The 22,698-nt window shown below is 33.0% G+C and overlaps 1 protein-coding gene across 1 annotated transcript in view; it reads left to right on the forward strand.

Moving 5' to 3' along the window:
* Window positions 1-21,874, forward strand: part of LOC123551156 (uncharacterized) — a 47,401-nt gene extending 25,527 nt beyond the window's left edge. The window contains exons 13-24 of the mRNA XM_053524145.1: window positions 10,421-10,683; window positions 12,817-12,911; window positions 13,546-13,695; window positions 14,237-14,410; window positions 14,573-14,653; window positions 16,079-16,252; window positions 16,757-17,026; window positions 17,921-18,112; window positions 19,207-19,266; window positions 19,566-19,685; window positions 21,001-21,114; window positions 21,706-21,874. Of these exons, the coding sequence (XP_053380120.1) occupies window positions 10,421-10,683; window positions 12,817-12,911; window positions 13,546-13,695; window positions 14,237-14,410; window positions 14,573-14,653; window positions 16,079-16,252; window positions 16,757-17,026; window positions 17,921-18,112; window positions 19,207-19,266; window positions 19,566-19,685; window positions 21,001-21,114; window positions 21,706-21,780 (1,768 nt within the window). The 3' untranslated portion in view covers window positions 21,781-21,874. The remainder of the gene's footprint in view (window positions 1-10,420; window positions 10,684-12,816; window positions 12,912-13,545; window positions 13,696-14,236; window positions 14,411-14,572; window positions 14,654-16,078; window positions 16,253-16,756; window positions 17,027-17,920; window positions 18,113-19,206; window positions 19,267-19,565; window positions 19,686-21,000; window positions 21,115-21,705) is intronic.
* Window positions 21,875-22,698: the final 824 nt, after the last annotated feature.

Here is a 22,698-nt window from a genome sequence, read left to right on the forward strand (position 1 = left end):
CTGTATCTGTTTGAAATATAACTTATTCTCCTCTCAGTCCCTTTTCAATAAAAAAGATACATATCAATATCAGTATTAAATCTAACTTAATTCCAGTCATTTTTAACATTGCATCCCAAGCTAAACTAGGACTACTAAAATAATGACAAGGATCTAATTTGTAGTACTCTAAACATAGTTTTTAAATTTTCGAATACATCAGCTAAAAGTAATACGTCAGTTTTTAAATATAGATCATGATATTCTCCCATTGTTTTAATTTTAAATTATTCCAAACATTTTTAGCATGTTTCATATTCATTATCAGAAATATTAGTTTCATTTAAAATTGAATAAAACTTCTTTGAAGGTAATTTTGTTTCTTGAATTTTTTAAATGAATCCATGTAATCATATGGATAAACACCTTTTGTTTTTAATAAATTAATGCTTTCACAATCAAATTCTTGAGATAAATATTTAAATTCTGGAATATTTTTTACTAGGTTATCAACTGATTGAGACATAAACTGGAATGAATCAATAAAGACCAAGTCAGAAATCATAAATGCCATATATCTTTCCATATTGTTAGGAATAACATTAATTTCTTTTTTAAATTTTCCTATTTGTTGCATAATAAAAATGACCGTCATAACCTCTTAAATTATGAAAAATAACAGGAATTTTATGTGTTAGTTTAAAATTAATATTACATTCTGAGTGAGCACTTCCTCTGAATTTTCCTGTTATATGACAATGATCACGTACTGACACTTCACCTTCTATATATTCTTTTTCACAGATATGACAAAACTTTTGTTTTTTAAATTCACTTTCATCTTTTTTAGACATTCTCAAATCTTTGTTAAAATGTTCTTTAAATATTTCTTTACAATATTCCTCTTCCTCAAGCATTTTTTCAATAAACTTATAAACTGCATTAGGACCTCTATAAATCTGGGTTGGTTTAGTATATTTATCGTCATAACAACAAACAACTTTATAGCCGTAACCACAATCTATATGATTTTGATATGGTTCAGTAAATGAAGATTCAGTTGATGGTAAAGCAGTTAAAACTTTTTTAGTTATTGATTCAAAATCAGCATAAATTACAAAAGGTACTGCTAAACCTTTATGATAATTTTTAAATTGTACTTTACTTCCCTCTTTTGGCATTTTTACACCTTGGATACCATTAATAGCTAAACAATTTGGAATATGTTCATTTAATATTCTTTCTTGAGTAAAATGTTGCAGGCAAGATCTACAAAAATGTTTCTTGTTTGTATTTTTGTTTTGTTATTCATTAATCTATTAAAGTCTTTTATCCAAACATAATGTTGGACTACAGTTCTTGAGGGCTTACAGTCATCATCAGTTATTTTATCATTTATTTTATCATTTATTTTATCATTAGTAATTAGCAACATGTCACAGTGTTCTTCGTATTGAATATTTTGATATGTACAATGGATAAATACTATTTTCTCATATCCAAATATATTAAATGATATTTCATTTAAAACTTCTATTTTAGGTATTTGATTTAATGTAACAGGAAATTTAATTCCAGTATAATCAAGATCGTTTAATATGTTTTTTTATAATTTGAAACTCTTTCAGAATGCTTTGTTACAGGAAATTTGTAAGCTAATGACACCACTAAAACATTCATTATCATCATTCTTTATATTTATTAATCCTTTCATTGAATTTTGTAATGGTTTTGGTAATTCTAAATAACTTGAAGCAGCCAATGGACTATACTTATATCTATTTATATAATGAGCATCAACTGACTCTATTCTCCAGCCACTTCCTTCAGAAATCCAATTACCAATTCTATTTATTATTTCATCAAAAGCTTGATGTAAAGTTTTTTTTATTTCGTTTGTGTTAATAATTTCTAAAGCCTTTGATTGAAAATAAGCTGATTTATATATTGTATCAGTTTTATCCATTTTTGCAAAAGTTATTTTTAAAACAACATTTATTTTTATACCTTTTAAAGTTTTAAGTTCAGATTTAAGCATTTCATAAGAGTCGTTTATAGTTAAATATAATTGATTTTTTGGATCTTGTCTATATGTAAATTTTAATTCAATTTCTTATATAATATTGTTTTGAAGATCTCTCGATTTCCATCTATATATTATATTTAGAAAAAAAATCTTCAAGCAAAAAGGATTAAAAAAATAATTAAAAAAATAATTAAAAAAATAATAAAATAAATAAAGTTTTAAATTATCTTTAAGAAGAAATAAAATATTTAAATTTAATATCTTTTCCATTAACTTTTGATATTCCACATTTTACTCGTTTGTCCCTTCACAACACATTTTTATTAACCCAGCATTAATACCAAATTCTTTAGATGCTTTGTAAGTGCTTCTATATATTTTTTCTTCATTAGTATCACAGTCGGTTACAATAACTTTTTTAGGATTGTTTCGATAATTATTTGGTCTGGGACAATCACTATAATCTTTCATCATTTTCTTCTTCAGTTAATAGACAACCACAGTCCCATTCAAATAAATTATTTTTTAAAAGATAAGGATCTATAACATTTTGTAATTTATCATGACATGATTTTTATATTCATCGCTAACTATTTGATCAAGTTTTGATTAATAACATTTCTTCTTTTAAGAACTTTCTTATATGAATTTTTGTCTGGATTCATTATTTCTCTTAAAGTGCTAGATAATTTTGACATAATCATTCTATCTACCTTTCTATTAACCATCTATATATAATATACTTATAGAAAAAAATCTTTAAAAACGCACCTAATGAATTATATTGATTTGAGAAATTTGTTTATATTATCTATTATCTTTTGAATAAGATTTTAAAGTCATTTTTTCTAAATTGTTATCAACTGTTAAAATTTTAATACCTTCTTGAAACATTCTGTTTAACCATTCTTCGTGTAATTTGTGTAGTTTTTCTAAATAATCTAAACCAACTTTGTTTTCTTCCGTTCTGTTTCTTTTTTGAAGTCTTTTAAAACATATTTCTGGGTCGGTTTTAACATAAACAAATCCATCAATGGGTTTTTTCCATATGGTTTTATAATATGATCAGTTAAGAAAGATTGTATACTGCCCACTCGGGGTCATTTATAACACCGTTGTCGTGATGTTGTTTTTGTAAAAACGTTACTGTTAGTTAAATAACAACGTTCAAGGACAGAAACACCATCAAACTGTTTAGCAGAAGATAACATTTTTATATGACTGTTTTAAAGTTGTTAACTGAAAAGGAAATAAATATTTGGAAGGTCTTGAGCAGCAAGTTCAAAAAGGTTATATGAATTATAACTTGCGAAGCTGGAACCTTCGGTTGCACGTGGATCCATAACATTTTGCCATTCGTGAATTGGTTCTGGAATTATATTCAAATTAGGATTATATTCTTTAATAATATCTTAAAACGTACTTTTTCCTGATGCAATATTACCTTCAACTGATATAATTTTTCTCATTTATATAAAATACTTATAGAAAAAATCTTTAATTAAAGTTAATACAACTCTTCTTCTTTTTTACTTTTATATCCGTTAAGTTTAAATTCCTTCATGTGCATTTCAAGAGGTGTTGAATAATTTTTTTTCTTTCTGCATTTCTAATAGTATTGTAAAAATATCCTGAATAACTTTATTTGGATTCTTCTTATTTACTTTTCCAATCCGTGCTTTTGTTATAAGTTGTTTTATTTTGTGATGATGTGTTTTAATTAAATTTTTGATCGTCAAGTTTTAGTCTGTTAGTAAATATGGTAATTACTGATGGAACAGCACCAGCAACTGCTACAAATACAGGAATAGCTGGAACAAGTGCTAATGCAGCTGAGCAACCAAAGACACCTGCTGTAATATATAACCCAGTACTTACTCTCCCACAAAATTTATAACTTTTTCTGTAAGCAGCAGCTAGTTTAGTTAAGTGAATAATTAATTGATCTATTGTTTCTATTCCATTATTATTAGAAATTAGATTTTTATTGCTCATTTATATAATTAAACTTTTTATTTCTAAATTAAATTTGTTCAAGATCGCTAAATGGTACCCAACTATTAAATTTTTCACTATAACCTTTCCATTTTACTAAAGCTTGTTTTTTCTTATAGTCTCGTCTAATAACTTTTTCTATTCTAAAAACTTCTTGTGTAGTAGGTAAAAGTTCTTGTTCATAAAATGAACCTTGAATTATTTCATCATTTAAATCTTTAATAGTGTATGTTCTGGGATTTGTATTATTAATTTTATAAATTATAAATATTTCCTCTGTCCAATTTGGTGTATATCCTTTTTCAAAATGTCTTTTAAGTTTGCTTAAACGAACTCGATCACCAATTTAAATTTTGCTTTGCTCTTTGATATCTTTAAATCACCATATAAATTAAAGTAAACAGTACCTTTATTTAAGTTTTACTGGCTTCGGTTGGTGTATTTTTATACTAGAAATGTTTTGTTTGTTAATTTATCGACCATATCCTGCAATTTATCTAAATAAGTATAAGTATTATTTGCTGTAAAATATTTCCACATTATTCTTTTAAACTTCTATTAATTTTCTAATAACAAGCCTTTCCTTCATTAAATGTATGATCATATTAATTTTATTTTTATTCAAAATGATTCAAACTTTTTATTTAAAATTCTTGTCCTCATCTACCCATAAATTTATCTGGTAATCGTCCTTCTAAAATATTTTTTTCAAATGCTTCAGTAACAGATTCTCCAGTTTTATCTTTAATGGAATAACTCAAGCATATTTACTAAATATATCAATAACGGTTAACAAGTACTTTACTCCTTTATTATATTTTGAAAAAGCTTGCATGTCGACTAAATCAGCTGACCAAGTATCATCAATATCATTAACCATCACTCTTCGTTTCCTAAATTTTCTTTAATTGGTTTGTGTAATTCTTCTGCTAATTCATCGCTCTCCATGTGATCCGGGGGTATACTCTACCCCCTTTTCCCGTTTTTTGACTTTTGTTTTTGTCCGAGACCAAGTGTGTATTTCGTTTTAATTATAGGTTTCACACTAAATGTTTTGCAATCTTTTCTCCAAATGTTTTTGATTTAGTTTTATTTAATTGAAAGCATTTGCTTATCACATGTACCCTTTTTTACATCACTGTCATAGCATAAAATCATGGTCCATACATACTGCATCCAGTTCATTGACAGGGGTCCATTATCTAGGGGATTTCCTGGCCCACAATAATTATATCCTGGAAGTGTTAAACCTTCTTAGGTAATAAAGGTAACATTGCTTGTGAATATCTAAATTACCCCCTGTACTTTTAACAAACTTTGATTTCATCTTTCACAAGATGAACAGGTAGCTTTTATCATTTTCTCCCTTTTTGTTATAACATAATGGGGGTTATATTATCAGTAAATCCTTTCTTCAAACAATATATTTTATCTGTAAACTCATCTATATCATATGTATTTAAATTTAACTTTAAAAACTTTTAATTGGGTTTAAAACCTGTGGATTTTAAATTGGCCGGCATTGGTCGGTTCGGACCAAGGGTTAAAAGGTCAAATGGGGTTAGATTGACTTCGCACAAACAATTACTTTACTACTGACAAGTATCATGCCTGACAGGTATCTTGCTATTTTTGTGGTTGTGTTTTCACGTCGCATTTTAGAACAAAGACAGTGTTAGATTTAATTGACGTAGTACTGATACGACAATATCACCTTTCAGATTTTTTAGTATTCAATTATAGAAAGAATTAAGAATTTTTAAAACTTTTTTTAACTTTTAGCAGACATACATGTAATCAATTTGGCCAGGTTCGCGCCATTTCCGTCTGAACAGGTGTTGTATTCTAGCGGTCTTAACATGAAATTTAGCCTGGTGACCAATACATTTTTAGCCATTTTTATGCTCACAATACAATTATTTATACACAAGAAAAACAGGAAAAAATTCTATGAAAGAGTTTTTTCAAAATTTAAAAAAAAATATTCTTCATTATGTATATTTTGGTTGGTATTTATATATAAAAAAAAAACAGAAAATTATGAAAATGTTGAAAAATCGCTGGCAGTTTCAGCAACAGTGGGTGTGTTCAAAACAATTTTTCGCTAAAACAAGCCTGGTGACCTATTGTTTTTATTTGTTCATTGTTTTCAGCACAAATTTTCCTATCATATATGTGAATTTAAAAAAAGAATCTATGAAAGGAAAAAAACTGTAGGGATTCTCTTTAAATCCGCTCTTGTGACGGGCTGTGTTGATATTGTCCACGGTCATGTCTTCTTGGTGAAAAATACTTGATGAAAAATGTTGTTATCTTTTGAATATGTATAAAAATCCAAAACTCTATAGACAAGGCATGCAAGTAGATTAAAGACGATAGATTCACTAAAGAAATTATTTTATGTGTTTTCAGTCAGAACTGTCTATAAAGTACTTCTTATCCAACCCCCAGCCGCCCCAACCCCTTAGGAGGGCCAAAAGGGATTTTTAGTGGCATGTAGTCTTTCTTCTCAGGATAAAATACACTACACATGCTTAAATTGGAAACAAAGCCAATGTTTTTAAGAACCAGGGATTCACCTTTCAGATTTTATCGTAAAGATGCATTTGAATCAATTTATTTATGATGATAAAACTTTTGTATTTAAAAGTCTGAACGATTTTTGCTTTTGCCACAATATCCTTTATTAAACCTCACCTTATTATCTTTTTGAAAACAATCAAAACGAGGTTACACAGAAGTGTCGGACACCAGAAAGAAGGTGTTGTCCAAAACTTAACTATAGGTTAAGTTGTCCACATGATTTAATTTTACTCATATCACAGAATCTTGGAGTGTGTTTACATATGAGAAAACCAACATAGTGCATTTGCGACCAGCATGGATCCAGACCAGCCTGCGCACCCGCGCGTCTTGTCAGGATCCATGCTTTTCGCTAACGTTTTTACTAATTGCAGTAGGTTTTGAAAGCGGACATACTTGTATGATGTTTCGGCATCGTTCGGCCCTAAAAGAACATTGCGTTGTCAAAGCAACCGAATAATGCCGAGATCGCATTCGGGGAATACGTAATCGCCCGAAGATTACCGATTGCTATTACGGCTCTGCTACCTTAAACCGGAAAAGTTCAAGACAAAGCTGTCAGATTCAAAAATATATAAACTAGTCTGGGAAATACCAACAAGTATCACATCTCTGTACCTTTTGCCATGTGTATCACTTTGTCAACTAAATCAAAATAACTCTGCACTTAATTATGATATTACAAATAAAAAATAAGCTTAATTAAAGTAGTTATTTTAGAGTTTTATTATACTTATTCGAACGGTAACAACATTATTTCATTAATTCTTTTTCACACAGAAGACATGAAAGCAATGTAGTTATTGAATATACTATGCGGCCAGATATACAGCTTTAGTGGCCAGATTTGAATTATGCCAGCGAAGTTCATATTAATTATGTTATATTTCTCTGCCTTTGACAAAAGCATTTGGCAACAGGTAATATGCACGGTTAATGGCTTTATTTACAATGAATGTTTTATTTGGTGTGTTCAATGCTTCCAGGTCAGACAATACCAATGTCTTTCCTATAGGAATGCATTATAAGAAAGCTGATTGAAAAGACATCTCATTGATCTATCTGTCTCTATGATTATGATCCAACGTTTTGTATGACCTTTCATCACAAAATTACATTGATTCTCGCTATGGTTCCAGTACATAAGTGCCCTGTGGCCGGACGATTGTATTTAGGGCCCCCCCCCCGCCCCTCCCCAGCGTCCGCGTCTTCCGTGCAGTATGAGAGCCGCCCGCAGTCTCTCTCATTTGTTGCTGTTGGTCATGTGCCGTCTTCTCTGTTGATCAGGTGAGATATGGAGGTAAAACTTTTATTCTCAATAGAGCCTCAAAGTGCGCCGTCTGGTCGCCACCCGGAAAGAATTCATTCCGCGCGGCAAAATTCTACAGGTGCTCATACGGCAAGTATCAGATACACGTACGATTGTTGTACATCGAACGGTAGATGTGCACCAACGAGGTGAATAATTTGAAGGTAAAGTCTGAAACAGAAATTGTACAGTTACCAGTTATGTTCTGACGATGTGTTAACGGGCTCTCTAAAGGCCAGAAAATCGTCCAAACATTTCCCAGGCCCCGTCCGATTTGCCAAAACTAACTCTGCCACCGTCTTTTCTCCTCTGCAGCCGTACGGGCAGGGGAAGATTTTTCCCGATTGTCTCTCAAATACTTGCCGTCCGGCGGTAGTTCACCATTCGTGACTGGGGTATTAGAAGTTAGTAGTAGTAGGTCAAAGGCCAAGTTAACAGTGACCTCGCGACTGAAACGGTTTCCAGTTAACAAAAATCGAACGCTTTTTTGTAAATCCGTCAAATTTCATGTTAAGAATGTGTTTTAGTGAACAATACGAGGGCTCAACGCGAAACTAGTCTATCTGCTTCTATTTCCCTATACACTTAGACTAGTTTCGCGTTGAGCCCTCGGATAAATGACTGTAATTTTGGGGATCGGTATGTCAAAGGCCAAGGTAACAGTGACCTCGAGACACATAATAATTTTCACTCAGCACCTTTAAAAGAACCCTTTGATATCCTGCCTTCAGAACGCCTTGGCATACATTCCAAAAACTTCATAGAGTGTCATAGAATGATTGATTGTGATCAGTAGATGACCACCATTGTGTTGGGGATCAGTAGGTCATAGATCATGACTAAAGTCATCTCCAGGCGAATACGTCCTTTACAAACCTGTCTTGTTTTGAAAGATAAGAATTTCATATCGACGCATTTACACTGAAGTTCACAATAACGGCACCTCGCATTCTGTTTGTTACCTTATTAACATGAAATGTTGTCTAAGAACATGTAAAGTACATTGTCAATTTTTCAAAATTATGCGTTGATTTGTTTGTTTTGTTTCATGTCCTGGATTCCCAACCAGTATTGACGAATTCTCCGATTTACTGTTCAATTTGAATCAGAGGTTTGATGACTTATGACGTCAGTCGTCACAGAAAATGTACGTCTCAGCGTGATTCAAACATAACTTTATATCTTCCTAATTTTCTGAATTATTCCCCCCTTTTATCTGCACTTATACGTGAACTGAAATAGATAATAATAAAGATAGGGTAATGATAGAGCGAAAAAAAGTGGAAACGCAAAATGCACATCTAGCACAAGAACCGCAAATCGGTCTAATATATTTTGAATGTTCTGAACATTTTTGTGGACGGAACCTTTTTCATGTTTTGAGCGGAGACTGGATTTGCAAAAAAAACCTTCCTTTATTAACCCCCGTTGCACTATAAAACACCACGGCGGGGACATGGCTGTCTCTCGGACTGCTCTTGTTCACTATCATTATATCTGGTTTGCGTACAGTACACATGTGCGCGTCTATATCTATCCAGCTGAAACATGACAGTATGAGGAGAGCGGCTTCACTTTTAGAAAACTGTAAAAATTATCAACATGTTATATATCTGAATTCAGACTCAGTGTGCGATAAAACATTTGAACGTCCGTGAATAATCAGATATTACTGACGGTCGATTTTAGTATTTCAAAATTGTAGACATTTGATGATAGTGCATTAGCACAAATGCTACAAAAACAAGCCAATTTAACGGTGACCCTTGATAAACTAAATCATAATGTATATAAATAGTAGTGTTCAAATACTAGAACACTGTAGCATTCCTTGTCAGCTGAAAATGACAAACTATGCCAAATAAAAGTTTTAAAACAAGGACAACTACAAATAGGTAAACTGAGGCCCGAGTAAAGGTTCAGTTTTACCTTTGTTTCAAGACACAATAAATGACATTGCCATTATCACCTGAATTGAAAAGAAAACATTAGAGAGAGCACCAAACAAACGCCACAACCTTCAAAGGAATGTGCAATTTAAAATGTACTTTATTTTTCTTGTTTATCTTCCTTATTGAATAACAGATCTGAAGTAAAATTGTTATCTGGTGTACATCGCTATGTGTATTTTTAAATTTGTTAGCATTGACTGTTCTGTTTTGATTTTCTTTGATGATTTCTTTGGAACAGGTTCCAAATTAAGTCCGAAAATTTTGAAATTTAGTGCAATTTATTTAATTAAAAAAATATTAGCACAAAACAATTGAAAAAAAAAATAGAAACCAGGGTATTATCTTCTCGTGGTAGTCCCTTCTTCCGCCGGTTTTCTCTAACCTTGTTTATTGCTGGAGTAAATTAATATAAATTTATAAGTTGAATTGTTTGAAGATTTACTTTTTAAATAATATTTAAGAAAGCTGCATAAACTGTTTAAGGTAAGGTACAAATTAATGTTGAATCGTCGATCAGCGCTTTTATACAATTGATGTAACTAAGCAAAGTGTTTATCGTTACTAAATGAATAAATACATGCCTGACGAACCTCATTTGGCCGCCCGTAGCATATATATACGCACTCGATTAACAGACCATCAAGACCTTACGATGAAGTTGGAAGCGATTTTGGTCCTTTTAGCTACTGTCCAAGCGGTTTGGTGTTCGAACATTGCTGGAGTAAAGACATCAGAAAAATTTGACCACTCTGTGCTTTTAGATACAGATGGAAACTACATACTTTTCTGGAACTTCAATGATACGCATGTGACTTTCGAGGTACACGTGCGCACTAAAGGTATGTGTTGCTGAGAACAATACAATGACTGAAAGCTTTCAGTTTTCTCGTAAAAGTTGCACGTGTTTTTGCAGATTAAAAAACTCTTTTATTACTTTCCTTTATATTACTGTATTATTTACCCACTTTTTAAACTGATATTGTTTTAAAAAAAAAACTCAACATGTCCTTTTCAAAATTGCTGTCTTATTATCTGTTTTGTAAAATTTGATTCAAACAATCAAACTTTAAAGAACGACTCTTCCAAAATAACTGTGTCATATCTATGTGAAAAAATGGAATGTTAATTATTTCAAACAGTCCTCAGATAATACCAATTTGTTTAAATATTTGTTTCCATTTTGTTACCGAACTTTCGGATTACCATCACGTATGATACTTAAGTTAAAGTGCAAGGGTCTAACAAACTCGACAACCAAAATACTTGTGCTCTATTTTGAACTGTGTGAGAAATGTAAGTTATCTTTACAGAAAGAACTAACAGTGTCAAGACAAAACAACGCTGTCAAGTTTATGAGTAACAGGGATGAAAGCACATGATTTTAATTTAATCTTTGGAAAATACTTAATTATCTTTGGATAATGACTTAATTATCTTTGGATAATTACTTATTATAATTAAAGTTATTAATCTTTCACGAAAACATAAAACGCATATCAATCGGCCTTGAGTTTTGATGTATTTTGACTTAAGCTTTTAAGTCTTTAACGCACCTTAAAATTTTCTTTATGATTTGCCAATTTGCTTGCTAGCATTAAACTTTTCAAAACTTCTTTCCATAAATAACCTTTTTATTTGCTAACGTCAAAACGTCTTTCCATAAATAACCTTTTTGCTTGCCAACGTCAAAACTTCTTTCCATAAATAACTTTTTTGCTTGCTAACGTCATAACTTCTTTCCATTAATAACATTTTTGCTTGCTAACGTCTGAACTTCTTTCCATAAATAACATTTTTGCTTGCTAACAGTTTTCTTCATGCATAACCATTTAGTTAACGTTCCGAATTTTCTAATTGTTTTACTGTTTTGCTATGTTCAGTTGTTTACTATGTGTTTTAAAGGCAATGCATCCAATCATGATATCATTGTTTTAAAACATAAACAAAGTTTATAAACAAATATGTAAAGTAATAAATCTCATTTGATATCTGTGAGTTTAGTAAAGCTAAATTACCTTGCTATACAGATAGACTAGTCAATAAGCAGTTTTCAAAGCTTCTCTAACGGGAATCGAAAATGTGAATCTCAAACTCTCACACTTAAGTCTTAAAAACACACATGAAATGAAAATTTTGCTATCTTAAATAACTGTATTCAGCTTATTACATACCGTCTAACACTCTTCCGTCTTCATTTTGCAAGCCATGAATTTTCTATTCTCCCGATCGCGAAATCTGACGATGAAAAAAAGCTCAGTTTGCCAATTTTCATATCGCTGCTGAAAATCCACTACAAATGATAACAACAACTGCTGTACTGTGTCTCACTATAACAGCACTGTTGAAACTAAAATAAGCTCAGTAGTATTTGTCATTTTTTTTATTTTTCAGCTCCTCTAAAAGTTTGCTCAATGAAGGTATATGTTCGCAAATCAGTGTTATTTAACCGAACTTACTCACTTACCACTGAAATACATTCCATTGTATAAAATGCCTGCTATTTGTAAACTTGACCCATTCGACATTATCAGCTGACAGTAACAGTTACTGTTTACTGCCTCCAAAGCGTTTTACATACTTTACAGACTTCGCGAGCGTTCATATAAATAAATACTGCTAAGATACACCATACCATGTCACTCTTTTCACATTTTACAATTACTTTATAATGCATAAAAATGGGGGAAATCGTGTCCTCTTTAATGCGAAAAAGAATTTGGGAAATCGTGTTCTCTTTAAGTGATACAAGGTTAGGTTTAGATGTCAGATTATGAAGTATCAGAAATTTTCATTAAATTTTGATCTCAGAGCTGATCTGCCTGTGATTTATCAAGTGTATACTATATCGTCATGTCAGCGCAATAACTCAATAAGTGCTTATATAATACATATACACTTACTGAGTTACTGCACTGACATGACGATATATGCTAATGTATACGAAACTGATGCGACCACTTGCTTTGTTTCAGGATGGGTAGGCTTTGGATTCTCAAACAATGGTAATATGTATCCAGGTGATGTAGTAGTCGGATGGGTCAAAGATGACGGAAAAATCCACTTTTCCGTAAGTTTAGTTATAGGAGCAAGCAATATTAAAATGTCATGATCAATTTTTACACTTTTATTTAGAACAAAAGTTTAATGTACGACTTTATGTTGTAGAAGTGTCAATATATTTGTAACGAAATTATAGCATAATTCACTTTCGTTTTTAAAAACCAAATTCAGCATTTTATGGTTAAGCGCACCATATCTCCCCTTCTCACTGATAAAGTCAGTTTTGTTATCACTATAACTAAATTATACAATCCTTTTAAAGACAACTGCTGCAGTTTCTTATATGAGAGATGAGGCAAAAATTTCGCAATAATAGAATTTGTTCAAACTTTGTGTATGAACACAGTTTCATGTTAGAAACAGAAAAATGCAAAATCAATCATAGGTCACAGTGCTTGTTTAGGAGTTATCTGCCCTTAAAACTAGATTGTTCTTCAAATTTGCATATTCAAAGGTAGATAACTCCTGAGCAAGCATGGTGACCTTCGATTTTTATCATAACTGTTTCAAACATTACACTGTGTTCATATACAAAGTTTGAACAAATTCTGTTATTGGGAAATGTATTTATAACAACAAAGCTGGAAAAAGAATTTACTTCGTCTGGTATCAGTGTCTTTAAAATATATTGATATTGTAAGGATCGTCACACAGTCGGTCACAGAATGCCAGTGATGGACAAGTCTCAGGACTGGAAGTTACTTTTTGGAGAAGAAAATGAGTTCGGTACGGTACTCAAGTTTATAAGAAAGAAAAATACGTGTGATGATGCCGAGGATGAAATTATTCAGGTAAAAGAAATCAGTTATTAGAAGCGTAGTATTGAAAGAAATGCAACTTTAAAATATTTTGAAAGTGAAAAAAAAATACAGATTCTTATTGAAAAAGAATTATTTCAAACTCATTTTAGTAATTTTTGTAAAACTTAAAAAGTAGCATTTGTCTACCCGGTAAGGTTAATAGTGAGAGTACAATTTTTAAGTAAGAGGCGTATATCTCTTTTTTGATCGCCTTTTGACTGATGTGTGTGGTAAAATGTTTTATATGCAGAGAACATGGCGATACTGGCAATGAATCATTGGTGGGGTCTTTTATATCTTGAATATTGTTGGTAAACGGCTTCCAAACCAACAAAAAACACACAACAAACACACATTTAAACGAAAAAATCGAAAAAACATCATTTTGTAGGCCGAGAGCGAAAGGGATTATTAACCTGACGAAATGTCTTAGTTAAAACTACAATAGTAGATAAGAGTTTTACATTTTTTAATTCATTTGTGCCTTAAAACATTTGAAAAACTGTTTTTAACATTTCAACGACATTTCCAGGAGGGTACAAATCGAATTATATTTGCTTACGGGGAGCATGACCCTGCCGATGACAACTCGATAAATTACCACGGAACCACCAGGGGTACAAAGAGTGTGGCATTACTCAGCCCGAACCCTGTGAACGACAACCTTCCAGCTGACAGCAGACACTTCGATTTCTTAAACGGAAATGTAAGTCTAAAAATCGTTTTTACTCTGTGCATATTGTTTGTTTAATAAAGCTGAATGTTTCTGTTTGACCAAAGAACTTAATATAATACAAAGTGTCATGAAACTATGTAATAAAACTATGTTTAAAGGCTAACCGCAATTAATTCTGTAAATACATTATAGTACCTGGTGCCATCAGATACGACGACCTACTGGTGTAGAGGATTTAAGATGCCACCAATTGGAAAACATCATATGATCAAGGTAGGTACATTCTCGCATACCAGAGGTCTACCGTGATTCCCCGGATGAACCTCTGGCACATTTCGCCGATATTTGTGGTTTGGTTACATTACAGGTAAAACGTTTCAGCCAATCAGCGTCGTTTCGCGACAAAATGTAGCGAACCAATCAAAATCGTCCGTGAAAAGCGTGACCGCGTCCTTTCATATCGATGCCGACTTACGAAGAATATTAATATTTCTTCAGGTAAATTTCTTAACATCAAATAACAGAAATAAATCTTTATTAATCGCAAAAACGGAATATCGTCTTGATCCGTCGTTAGCAACTACCTTGCTTACATATTGTTTGAAATTTCAATTCGGCGTGCCAAATAGTGACGAACATTGATTGGCTGAAACTTCTCCCGGTAGTAATTACGAGTGCGCATGCTCACCAAATAAACGACAGAAATAAATCAGAGGTTCGTCTCGGGATTTTGACGAACATCTGATGGATGAGAATGGGTAGGTATCACTAATCTTTAAAACATTGATATAAGTTACATAATAGGGTAATCATAACAGAAGCTCGATCTGGGATGCTGTATTTGGCTCGGGTGGATTTGCCAGGCCGAGTGTGATCCGTCCTTGCAAAATCCACGAGAGCCGAATACAAAATCCCAGATCTAGGTACTTTTGTAATGACCCTTTTATTATATACCTCCATTTTTTTTTGTTTATTTGTAATCGAATGACATCTTAAATGTTTATGTTGATGATTTTTTTGTGCGCGCTGTTTATATAACTGTGTCAGCTCCTGCAAATTCAATGAAAGTAGTCCGGCAACATACAATACAAAAGGTAAAATACGGATATTGTTCTGCCAGGTCATATTTACTTGTGGAATACAATCAATAGGTATATGATAAATTTATTTACTAACTTGTATACTGAATTACCGACCTTGTATATTCCTTACAGTCTTGCTTTATTCAACAGTTACTTTCAAAATAATAAATGATGTGTGTACTTGCATATGTTATAGATGTTTGTCCTTTACTTTTATTAATAAATAATTGAATATATGTACTGTAGTCTGTATGTCTAAAGGTCTTTTGATATTAAGCAGTAACAATTCACTGACACAATTTACAACATATTACCTTTAAAATATACTTGATAAGTTGTAGTACCAATAACTTCAGTAAATAACTACAAAACTATCCACCTCAAACTTAGACGCTCACATAAGTGACTGTTTTTATGCGGTCAATTGCATTTGATTATTCTGGCACAACGTCATTTTGGCTAATTTGACGTCATTTTTGCTAATTCGTTCCTATCCAAATTTGTTCCACCTAAATGTGTTTGACTGCAACTTTGTTTTCGATTTAAAAAGTAGTTTTACACATGAGCCTTTGCGCTCATTATTTAAATGACTGTGTAACACGTCTTTACATTCTAGTATGAAGCTGTTGTGACGCCAGGGAATGAACTGAATGTTCATCATATTGTATTATACCGATGTAAGATTGACAAACCCGACTACTGGAATGGCAAAGCGGGCATTTGCTATTACCAGAATAGAACTCTTCCAGAATGTCAAAACATCGTCATTGCATGGGCAATAGGCGGAGGGGTAAATGCTGTTTTATCTCCTGTAACGTAGATTGTCTATGTTGTACCAATTAATATATGATTTTTAAAAAATCCCGGCACTATTCAAACAGTGACAGTTACAGCAAATGAACACAGTGATATAGACTTTGCTTTTCAACAGCTGGTCCGAAAATGCAACTAATTTATTAGTTACAAATAATGAATTATTACAAATCTCCTAGGATGATAATACCCTAGGCTAGCTACTAGTCTGCTAAAATGCTTATTGTATTATGTTCTCATCACTTTAGAGTCGATGTACTGTCATTCAGGAGATTATTGTCTATTGGATATATGGCTGTATTGACCATGTTTTAATGGTAAAGGGAAGTAATTTAATGCAAAGTAAAATGAAAGTAAATAAGAGAACTTTGACCTGCCTCGTTCATACCTGTATATTTCAAGTATGAACTCCTGCTGAAACTGATATTGGTACAACGTTTACCTTAATTTTTCATTACTTTATCATGATCAAATATTTCAGCCATTTTATTTCCCCGATCACGTGGGATTTTCTATTGGCGGACCGGACGATGATGATTTCTACATCATGGAGACGCATTATGATAATCCTACCCGGAAGTCGGACATGATCGATGATTCTGGAATCCGAATAACTATAACACCAACACTGCGTCAGCACGAGGCCGGCATGTTGGAATTAGGTCACCTGGTCAGCTACTTCCAAGTGATACCGCCGGGACTAAATAACTTTGTATCGAAATCATACTGCAGTTCCCAGTGTTTATCTCAGGTACAAGTCTGAGCTTTTAGTACATTCCAAGATTTTTTTCACCATTCACAAAAAAAAAGAAAAAAAAAAAACGTTCTCAATATTTGAATACCAGTGGCGCCAACTCAAGGGTGCAACTTGCCTTTGGATTCATTTTAGGAGATACAAAATCGAGGTCCTTACTTTACATAAATTACATTATAGTATATTACAGGCAAAAAAAAAACACACATAAAAGTGCACAACTCCTGGGGCCTGCATTGTACACCTTGATCCTCTTTAAATGTCTGTGACGGAAAATATGGTAATACTATATGTCAAACTTAGATCGGAGCTGCAGTTATGGTGTTAAATCTAAGTTACCAACTTGAAAGTTGGTGTTCAATCATTTCAAGAGAAAATCATACATAGACAAATATTTTAAAAATGAATGCTCTTCAGAGCACACAACAAGCATGCATTGAATCCGCCATGACGCGAGTCGGTCCCCACATGAAGAATTCAATTCCCCGAGCAAGGCTCGAACCCTGAGTGGTGATAGGAAAGCGATTTGAAATCGGCGACTTTTACCACTCAGCCACGGAGGCCCCTAAGTTACACAGTCAGAAGCAGAGATAAACACATGCGACTGACAAATCTATGACATACCCTGCTATAATTGATACAGATGACTAACATTTAGATATTAATAGCTATATTTCTTATAATTATATGCATGTAGAATTGTTGAACAAAGCGTAATTTAAAAGTATTCTAAAATCTAAAAGACAAACATGTACAATAATTACTGAAAAGTAATCAAATTCTGAGTACAGTAATTATTTTGAAGGGTTTTCTTAATTTTGATTACTTGTACCGTTCCTTCATTAACTATTTACATATTTCTCTGATTTATTACATATTATTCATGCGCAGGGTTTTACTCAGAGCAACCTGACAGAAATTAAGGTTATTGGTGCGCTTCAACATTCTCATTTACTTGGGGTTGCTATAACAACAAGACATTACAGAAATGGAGTTGAGATTCAACCGCTCATGACTGACCCGCATTATGATTTCGACTTCCAAGAAGTCCGAATGTTGCCGAAGGAAGTTCCCGTATACCCGGTAAGGCAATTTCATGTTGACTCTTTTATTGTCACAAAGACACAATTATAGGTAGTACGGTGACTTTTCAGCTGTTTCCGGCTGAGCAAGAATCTAGGTGCCCTTTCGTGAATTACTTCAGGCACGGGCAGGCACCTGGATAGAGCCACAGACCTTCCGTAAGCCAGCTGGATGGATTCCTAATATGAAAGAAGCGCACTCCATGTGAAGTTTCGAACCCACAGCAGTGAGGAACAAGTGATTCGGAGTCAGTGACCTTAAGTACCACTCGGTGACGGAGAGAATACTTCATAAAAAGAAATTGAGGCGCACCATGAGAAAACCAACATAGCGGCTTTGCGACCAGCATGGATTCAGACCAGCCTGCGCATCCGCGCAGTCTGGTCAGGATCCATGCTGTTCGTATTCAAAGCCTATTGCAATTAGAGAAACCGTTAGCGACCAGCATGGATCCTGACCAGACTGCGCGGATCCATGCTGGTCGCAAATGCACTATGTTGGTTTTCTCTTGGTGCGGTTCATTTACATAATTTGATGTAAAACTATGTGATACATACATGTGCACGTGTACACACTCTGACACACATAACAAAGAGAACTAAACCTCTAAACAACGAGTTATTTCATCTACGAAATTACAAATTATCACCATAGTAACAGACAATATATGTAAAATGCCTTTTTGCAATACATGAATATGATATAGATACTTGTAATACATTTTAAACTTTTATGAAAACATTTCTGGTTTATATTTTATCTTAGTTTTTCTTTAGATATTTTCATTCTTGGTAAGAAAGGGACAAAATTGCAATGTACTTGGTAATAAGTTATGAAAATGTTGAGCGATAACACAAACAAGCTTATAATTTTTCTTCTAAACAATTAGGTACCACATTATAAGGGGGAGAGATATAATCTTTTCACGTTCTACCTAACATGACGCTATAGCACGCAAAGTAAATAGAAAAAAAAATAATCTAAGAGCTCCAAGTAAAATTCTCTCCTTATGACATTTGGGGGTAAGTTATAGTTTAAATTACGTATGTAGATATAAGATTAACAAATACATGAATTATTTTGCTTTTTTCCAGGGTGATAGTTTCCAAGTTGACTGCACTTACGACTCAAGTGGTCGCACAAATGTAGCCACGGTTCGTTTGTTTAATTATTCAATGCACATGATAATTATGTATCTAATTACATATTTTATTTATTTTTTTATTCATTTATTATATAGAATTTTTTTTCTGGTAGTAACATAACAGCTCTGTTTACGTAACAGGCGCTTCTCTATCATTTTTTCATAATGTGTTAATCACAAATTGAACAAAAATGATTGATTAAAGAAATTTTGCACGTTATATCAATTATACAGAAAATGCTAGAAATTAAATTTAAAAGGTTATTCCATCATAAAGTTAATATGAAAATGTTAGATATTGCACTTCAGGGCGGTTTGTCTACCCGAGAAGAAATGTGTTTAACGTTCGCATACTACTATCCGAAAATGAAAGTTGAAAACTGCGTCTCTCAGCCAATCTATGATAATTTTCCATTCAGTTATCAAGAGGTTTGTAATTATTTACTGAACTTATTTTGAAGGCAATACAATGTTCATACTCCGTGTAAATCTGCCTGTGCTGACCGCATACACACACGACAAGCTAAACGGATGACATCGCTATCACTTTGGAGGCAATAGATGTTTTCTTTAAATTTCTGATGGCAGGCAATTTTCCTTAAAAGTGTGGTCTTCACATATTACTTGTGTCAAGAGACACCGCCATTATAATTGAAATTTTGTTAAAACTGACATTAAACCTACAATAAGCAATGCACAAGCTCGTTTATCAACAACCTTTTAAGATGACATCTTCTCTTATATTGTAAAACGCATTGCGGTAACAAATATGAGACCTATATGAAGTTTTAGTAAGCTAAGTAGAACTCGGGCTACTCGTAGATAAAATAAAACATGACATAGTCTTAGCTATAGATGGACGTATTACATTATTAATATGATTTAAAAAAAAAAAAAACGATACACGCTAAATTAATGTATAAAACGACATTTTATTCGATGTTTGTATGTTTTAGCATACTTAGAAATTATACAAACCTACACATTTTGGAAAGGTATTTAAATCTCTGTACTGATAACACAAAACTGATTCTAGTTATTATAACGACAGAAAAAATAAGGTCATTAAAGGGAATAAACTCTCTCGCCTATCATCAATTTTTGACTACGACTCACAGCTAGAGGTGCCCCCCCCCCCCCCCCCCCCCCCCCCCCCCCACTTTACCTTAAAGTATTATTGTTCTTATGTCATATTCCCGACTTCATAGTCTTCAAACTAATTAGAGTTACTGACCGATCCCATCATGGGTTCCAGAGTTATGGCCCCTTAAAGGGCCAAAATTTGCTATTTTGGCTTATGAACACAATAGAGACCACATTTTTTGACACCGGCATCCTCGCCATATCAAAAATGTCATACAATTAATATAAATTATTTTTAAAAATGTGGCAACATTCCCTCAAGCAAGGAATATGTATAACACAATTTGGTATAGTGGGTACTTATAGCATAAAGACTTGTCCAAAAGTAATGACAGAATAGACATTTTATTCCCTTTCGTGACTTATCTTTTTGTAGGCATGATAAATATAATCAGTTCTGCGTTAAAGGGTTTAAACCTTTGAAATACCTTCCCAGAAATGTATAGGTTTGTATACTTCCTTAATATAACAAAACAGATTCAAACCTTAGTGAATAAAACTTTATAAAGGGTTTCACGCCAGAAAAAAAAATGACAAAATTCAGTTTTCTTTAATCAAAAGGCGTGTTGAATTGTTTGATTCATGCTTTTCCTCTTTACAGTTAAAACATGTCATTGACACTGTTGACTGGCAAAACAAGACGGTGGTTGACTTCTTTGTGTCTCACATCGACAAGAGTCAGGTGTATGAAGTATGTGATGGACCGCATCTTCAGGTAAGACTTCAATAAATAAATGCGAGCTTCTAAGCCATAAAGGACAGTTTAATGAATATACGTAAAATTTCGGGTTTTGCAGAGTTATGAAGTATCAAATCATTTACAACAGAATAAGTTTATAAAGGGTAAGTTTAATATTAGTCGAAGTACACAATCGCCTTCTAAACGGGATAGAACACAACAAGTAAAACAATAACAAACTCGGTTCAGTTGAGTCTGTTCACCAGAGGTAATGATATATAAAACACCCCTCACGTCCCTAGCACCAGCTTTTAAAAGAATGCCGTTGTCATAGTTAATAAAGTCTATCCTTAACATATTTTATAAAGGTTAAGTTTCATATTAGTCGAAGTACATAATCGCCTTCTAAACGGGATAGAACGCAACCAAAATAAGTTACAATAAAAACTCGGTTCATTTGAGTCTGTTCATCAGAGGTAATGATATATAAAATATCCTTCACGTCCCTAGCACCAGCTTTTAAAAGAATGCCGTTGTCATAGTTAATAAAGTCTATCATTAACAGATTAAACAAATGAGTATGCTTATAACTTTGTACGCTTAACTGATTCACTTTTCTCCTTTCAGCCACACCAGCCTCACATGTATCAGCCAACTGAGCCAGCGCACCCGTATGTTCCTCCACCACCAGACTGCTCGTAATTTTCGTGCATAAAAAGCAAAACGTTTAACCACATATTTTGTCTTATTGTCAGATGAACTTCATACATTCATATAAAACTTTAGAAATTTTGAAGCTTGAAATTTCTGTTATTTTTCATTGGTGTAAGATTTATGCTCATGTCCAACAGAAATGCTTATCAATGAAAACATCGACTTTGAATTTATGCTTGTCTGTATTTTAACTGAATATACATTCTACTTTGTACACTACAGAAACTGTGAAAAAGTGTTTGAAATGAAAGGAGGAAGATGATGTTTTAAAGCTAGCTTATTGTGTTAAAGAATAGCTAAAGTAAGCAAGACAATTTATGGAATAAACATGAAATGGAGATAATTATTTTACGTGTACAAACATGTAAATTATTGTACGTATTACTGTCAGGGTACGAGTTATATGACCCAGGGAAGTACCTACGCCTTTAGTATCTTAAGCCATGAACTGGGTCCAATCGCTAATGTGACCATGTCTCAGACTAGCTGACAAACTATGTAGAATGTCCTTTGTTAAAACATAGAGCTTGTGAGACCATATATCTCATATATAAAATTTTTCTCTCACTGGCTACCTCGCCTAAATGATTCGTGTACCACTGATTCGTGAATGATTTCAGTTATGAACTAGATAATTTCAAGTATCAGGCAAATCGCTCAATGTTTCAAACAAACAACCTTCAACTAATGATAAACAGTTCAAACTCCTTTAGGCTGGAGATACTATACTTGAATGATCTTTCTGTTGAAGTTCCCATCAGACGATGTCTTTCTATCGCATAGATGTTAAGCCTGTGTCCTCTTAATAGAAGCCGCAACTCGATATGATTGCCCTGACTCCTGGATGCTTCAGCGCCTATATGCTAGAACATATAGCATTCAACTACCATATAGGTATGACCCCAA

Source organism: Mercenaria mercenaria, chromosome 15, assembly GCF_021730395.1.
Source record: "Mercenaria mercenaria strain notata chromosome 15, MADL_Memer_1, whole genome shotgun sequence".
Taxonomy (NCBI): Eukaryota; Metazoa; Mollusca; class Bivalvia; order Venerida; family Veneridae; genus Mercenaria; species Mercenaria mercenaria.